Source organism: Diospyros lotus, chromosome 3 (genome assembly GCF_014633365.1).
Source record: "Diospyros lotus cultivar Yz01 chromosome 3, ASM1463336v1, whole genome shotgun sequence".
NCBI classification, from domain to species: domain Eukaryota; kingdom Viridiplantae; phylum Streptophyta; class Magnoliopsida; order Ericales; family Ebenaceae; genus Diospyros; species Diospyros lotus.
In genome coordinates, this window is record NC_068340.1 from 34,397,186 (window position 1) to 34,403,185 (window position 6,000).

General features: G+C 36.0%; 1 protein-coding gene across 2 annotated transcripts in view; it reads right to left on the reverse strand.

Annotated features, from left to right (window-relative positions):
* Positions 1-5,118, reverse strand: part of LOC127796164 (endoribonuclease Dicer homolog 2-like) — a 30,931-nt gene extending 25,813 nt beyond the window's left edge. The window contains exons 1-5 of one of the 2 annotated variants that reach the window (XM_052328161.1): positions 4,834-5,114; positions 4,488-4,616; positions 4,224-4,401; positions 3,990-4,103; positions 3,588-3,722 (exon numbers count right to left, since the gene is read on the reverse strand). In XM_052328161.1, coding sequence (XP_052184121.1) covers positions 3,588-3,722; positions 3,990-4,103; positions 4,224-4,401; positions 4,488-4,558 — 498 coding nt within the window. In that variant the 5' untranslated portion in view covers positions 4,559-4,616; positions 4,834-5,114. Of the gene's footprint in view, positions 1-3,587; positions 3,723-3,989; positions 4,104-4,223; positions 4,402-4,487; positions 4,617-4,833 lie in introns of both variants that reach the window. The other variant, XM_052328162.1, reaches the window with a different exon arrangement.
* Positions 5,119-6,000: the final 882 nt, after the last annotated feature.

Below are 6,000 nucleotides of genomic sequence, written 5' to 3' on the forward strand. Positions count from 1 at the left end.
CACAAAATAAGACTCATTCAAGGTCAGATGGGAGTTGAGAATCAGCGCTTTCCATTCCTCAAACCTAACCTTATAATTTGTTATTGAGCCCTCTTGTTTTAGATTGAGTTCTTCATTGCATCTCTCACCTCCAGCCTAATTTAACTTTACTCCACCTGTCTGCCAACTATGAGCATTAGGTATGCTTGCAACGCTTGCTTGAATTGATCCTACTATGGATCATAAGCTTTCCTTTATCTCTAGAAGTTGACTCCATGGAAAAGTAACGTCAAGATCTCCTCCCATCACCGGCTCTAATCTCTTTCTTTGGATAATAGGGTCCAAATTCAGCTTGGAAAGTAACTTCGCTAGAAGGCCAATCTGAAATCGGTTGGCCACCATAATCATAATTTCATCCAACTCTCTATTTATTTTAGTGCATGTTTCCTCAAATCTTGTGTCCATGACTTGCTTCTGAACTACTTCCGCTGCGTAACTATGTTGAAGCTCTTGAATGCACTAAATTTGCCTAAAAATCACAGCTCGTTTACAATCTACTTTAATGAAGTCAAAACTCTCCTAGCCAACGTCGTCTTCAATTTTGAGCCAAAGTTTGCTTCACACAGCTTCACCTTGCAAATTTGAGTTCAATTCCACCTCAAACGAAATCCACTGAGATCTGGAGCAGGAGTCGCCTGTCAATTTGATGATCTAATCGCCATAGTTGTTGTGGAGAATCAACGGGCTCTTCATTGCCTTCAAGTCAAACCAAGAATCACTGTCACGAATCAAATTTATCACCATCGAGGATCACCGTCGAACCAAGCTAGAATTCGCCTTCAAATTCCGAACATAACAACGACGGGTTTGCCCATTGTCGGACTTGCTTGCAGCAACTCGCAACCGTTACAGATTCAAGATCGCCGCAAGCCTACATTCACTTCTTACCCAATCACCGAGCACAAGCTCCGAAATCACTGGCTTTGCTACAATCTTTTTGGAGTCCCTATCAGAACTCCCCTGCCCCGCTTCACCTTCAAGATCAAAACAAGAATTGCTCGAGCTTGGTCATTACCACCTGACGTTGCTCCGTCTTTCAATTTTGAACAGCTTCAGATTAAACAATGCAATTGTCGAGGCTTAGCAAAATTCACATCCACGAAGCTACCAACTGTTTCCCCTTCAAAATTTAAGTCGAATCGAAATACAGAATCGGCTTTGCCTACAATTCATTGGAATTCCGCCAGTCTTAGTTTCACTAAATCGCCTTGGTTACTATTAAAAACTTTTGAATCACCGTCGAGAATTGTCGACTCTGATATCAAATGTTACGACCCTAGGGTTTGGCTATGGTTTAGGAAGGGAATTTGAAAGAAATGGAGAGAGATTAGATTGAAAGAGAGGAAGAGACAGCAAGTATTGCAAAAGATTTATAGAGAGAGAGAACGCGGGGAAATTGATTTAGGGAAAGTGGAATTCAATTATCATAAGCATGCCATTCTCTAACTACTCAAGCCTATTTAGGCTTACAATTAGATATACTAACTGCTATAACAACAATATAATCAAAATAAGAAACCTATAATTCATATGACTATTATATCCTTGACGTTTCCTTGGGGTCATGACAATAAACACTCCTAATTTTTAGGAGATATGTAGTCTAATATTTCTTCTATTTTCTAGGAGAAAAGATAGCATGTATTGTATATATATTGATACCCTAGATCAATGTATTTTCTAAGTAAGCTTTCGAGATTTTCAAAGCTTGTTTCACTATGCAATTTGGAGTTTTTGATATCTATATTATATTCACTTGTGCTATGCATTGCAATATATGGTATTGATGTTTTGGATAAGTATGTTTGGCATGAGAATAGGGTGAGTAATGAGTCAAGGAGGCTGCCTAATAAATGGTTTAAGTCAAAGCAAATGAAAGATAAAACATCATCGTAAAGGACTAAAGGGAACTCAAGTGGGGTGAGGATGGGCTAAAATGGATGGGCCAATGTAATGTAAGGTAGTACTGGGCAATTGAGATGGACAATTGTCAATAACCCAATCTTAACTATGATTTCTTCAAAAATATAATTGAAAGAGAGAGGGAAATAAAAGAGGAACAGGGAGAAAATAGGGAGACAATTGAAGAGAAATAGAGAAACTTGAATTCTGATATTCAAATGATAATCCAAAACAGTGGTTGATATAGCCTTTGTTAGGTAGTGAAGTAGAGGAGGTAAAGGAAGTGGGAGTGGCGATCGCTGTTACCATACACAACTGCCAATTACCATGCATAACTGTTCGTTACTGCGTATGAAGCTACCCATAGTGCCGAAATATCAATCAAGAAAATAAAACTTTTAACTAAAAATAAAAGTAATAATCTAGTGCATTCAAGGACTTGGATGTCTGCCTCCGTCCAAGTCAGGACAAGAATCAACTATGCGGTCGACTATGTTGTCTAAAGAGCTAAAAAGGTTGGCTGCCAAGACCAACTAAAGCAGAACTAATAACAATACAAGAACAAGTTCAAAGATCTGGAAATTATCAAATCAATGGCGTTGTGCCAACCACTGACAAAGTTGTTATACATTGGCCTAGCCAATAAAAAATCTTAGTTTTATGTTAATATATGAAAAAGAAAAAAAATTCTTAAAACAGAAAATTTTGGTTTAAAATTAAATTAAATTTTTCATTCATGCCATTGTAAGAAATCTTTTCTTTCTTAAAACCGAGTTTGTGTTGCTTGTTCACCGGGTTTTCAACTCATTTAGTGTTTATTTATGTTGGACGAGATCAAGAAGATTTGAAATTCAAATAGGAGATTGATAAGATAAGGATAATTCATTATCCTTGTAGAGTAGTTGTTGTAAATTTATATTTAAAGTTTGTATTTTAAGTTTGGTTTGTTCCTAGTTTTTAGGAGATGAATCATAAATCTTCTCCTAAATTATAGGAGATAAGATAAAGGGACCCTTTTGTGTATATATTCTTCCCTATTCCTCTAGAATTAAATAATCAAGCATTCTGTTTTTGCTGGTTTCAATTTATGCCTCTTTCATATCACAAGTAGGCTACAGAACAACATATCCATCCATTTGAGGCATTCAAACAGGTCAATTCTGTTATATTTTCTTTGTAGGCCCCACATTTGTTCTTTTGTGAGTCTGGGAGATAGTTTTCCATTTACCTTGGACATTCTTATTAGTTACCTCGTTTGTAAAGAACATGTCATCACATACGATAACATTTCTTAGTTTTTTTTCATTGGTATCATAGTCCAAAAGGTCGACCAAAACTCACTAGGATAAGAGACAACATGGTAGATCACTAGAACTAGAAGTATTAGAAACAAAATACAAATAGGTCACCAACACATAAGCCGTCTAGATTGTTAAATGATTATTTCATGTTAGATCATCTCATTTTTTTCTATAATTGGGTGTAAAGCCTCTAAAGTCATTTTTGAAGACTAAATTAAAATCCATGCATGAGTATAAGACAAACTCAAAACAACAGGAAGTTGAAAGTTTAATTTTTAGCTCCCACCATCATCAGACTGAAGTGGAGTAAATAGCAATAAAGAATATAACGAAATAGCAACCCACCGTCATAATGCAAGTATAGGGATGTCTTCCTCTAGCATTATGGCATTCATCAAAAATTAAAACCTTGATCATATCTAAGCTCAAAAATCTATGCCTCAAAGCATTGAGCAAGATCATGGGTGTCATCACAAGCACCTGAAATGTAAAACTACCATGTTAACAAAAATTGACTATGAAACACACCTAAATATGATAAAATGACTATGGAAAGTATATGACTTCAAAATCTAAAACAAATTACAAAAATGATATGATCCTTAATTAGCATTTGCACAGAGAACAAATAACATAGTAGATATGGTCTTAATAAACTTAAACAAACAAAAAGTCACAGAGCACTGAGCATATGTAAGTGATAAGAACCACATAAAAAAGAAAAGGAAAGAAAAGACCAACTAACACCTCATAATTATCCACTTGTTGGCTCCAGATTCTGGCGTCCCAATAGTCAACTCCCATCTCTCCCCAATATTTGCCCACTTTGAGGTCTGTGTGCATCGCCACGGCTTCAGCTTGCTACGGGTATTGTTATAAACAATAACAAGGATCAGATGTACAATTATTATGTCCGGTCTAAATCAATTACCCAAATAAATAACAAGGGTCCTAAACAAGAAAAAAGAACGGTTGACATACCTGGGGGACCAGAACAACAGTAGGCACCAAGAAAACCCCAATATTGCGCGAAGGCTTTCGGAGAAGGTATGCATAGCTGCGAAGAAGCATTATGGCAATCAACGTTTTGCCGGACCCTGTACCCAGGAACACAATCGTATTCTGCTTTATGGCTTTTGCCAATGCTTCCATTTGGTAACTGCAAAACAGATTGATAAGCCAAAGTTTGAAAACCAATAATTTAAGTGAACCACCATTTCTTCAAGACACAACTCCAAGGATCACCTTCTAGCAAAAGGCAGTGGACCGGACAATATCTCTCGGCTTCCACTCGTTGCCGTTTCAACTTCCTCCATTTTTTTCTTTTTCCTTTTTCTTTGCGGTTCTTTCTAGGTTTTTCTCTTAAAACAACGCCTGTGAACGCAAACATCACTTCAGCTTCGAATAACAGTGGGACGAATTCTATTTGGTTTCCACACACAACAAATGCATTCACAGAGCATCTTTCTTTCTTTGTGTTGTAGGGTGGTTCGACATACAGCTGAGGTCGCATATCAACAAAACCTAAATTGCAGATTAATCCAATACCCAAAATCAACGCACATCACAGCAAGAGAATCGAGAAACTCACAGAGAATAATCGAAAGGTCTGGCGAGCCCTCAGTTGTAACACGTACTAGCACCACAAAACAACGACATCAAAAGTGCCGCTCTCTGTATCTCCAGCGCAACCCCAAACACAGACAGCAGAGAGAGAGAGAGAGAGTAAAGAGCGAGTGTCCGTTACTCGGAACAGGCTGCCAAGAAGAACGCACTTTTAAAACCACTGCTCTATAGCATGCTTGGTTACCAAGCAAGAAACCTGCGAGAAATACACAGAAAGCTGTAAAGCAATAAGCGAAAGCGCACAAAGTAGGGTCAGTCATTATAGTCAAAAAGCAATGAAAAGACGCTCTCTCACCCACTGAGAATGATATGTGTACTATATATATATATAGAGAGAGAGAGAGAGATTTTGCTTAAGAGTTAAGATAGAAGAAAGAGGGGACAGAAAAACGGGGCCAGCGCAACACCGTCCCCCTTGCCAATTCTCATTTGAAACAGACAGGAAGACCGTGTTTGGATCGAATTAATTTGAGTTTTTATAATTCATTTCCAAATCAGTTCTAATCCTTGGTAGGATATAATTTAAAGGGTTCATTAAAAAAAAATTACCGCGTTTTATTGTATTTTTAATTATGTATTCACTTTTTTATTTTTTAATATATCATCTAAACTTTTAATGTTATAATGTTATTCGTCTCTGGTAGAGATGAACAACGATAATATGGCAGTGTATATGAATTGTATTTGTTAGGCGTCCTTTTATTTTTTTATGCAACTACACAGTTATGTACCAATAAATATAATTTATATAAATTATCACATCATCGTTATTTATTTTCACTAAACATGAATAGTATTATTATTTTTAATTTACATGAAAACTATATTACTATTAATTTGTATTAAAAGGGATCTTGATTTTTAGCACGTGATATTAATTAAATAACATGATTTAAAGTAATAAGTTGGCTATTAAATGAAAAGGATAAATTTCATCCACTACTTTAAAAGTGTGTTTGATTGGAAAAAGATGAAAAGGAAAATATTTTTCAGTTCCGTGGAAAACAATTCCCACATCTACCCTAGTTATAATTTTCTATGGAAAATTAGCCAAAAAATATTTTAATGTGTTGTACCATAAAAAATTTTCATAAAAAATGTTAAGTAATCAAACGCGCAAGCATAGAAAATT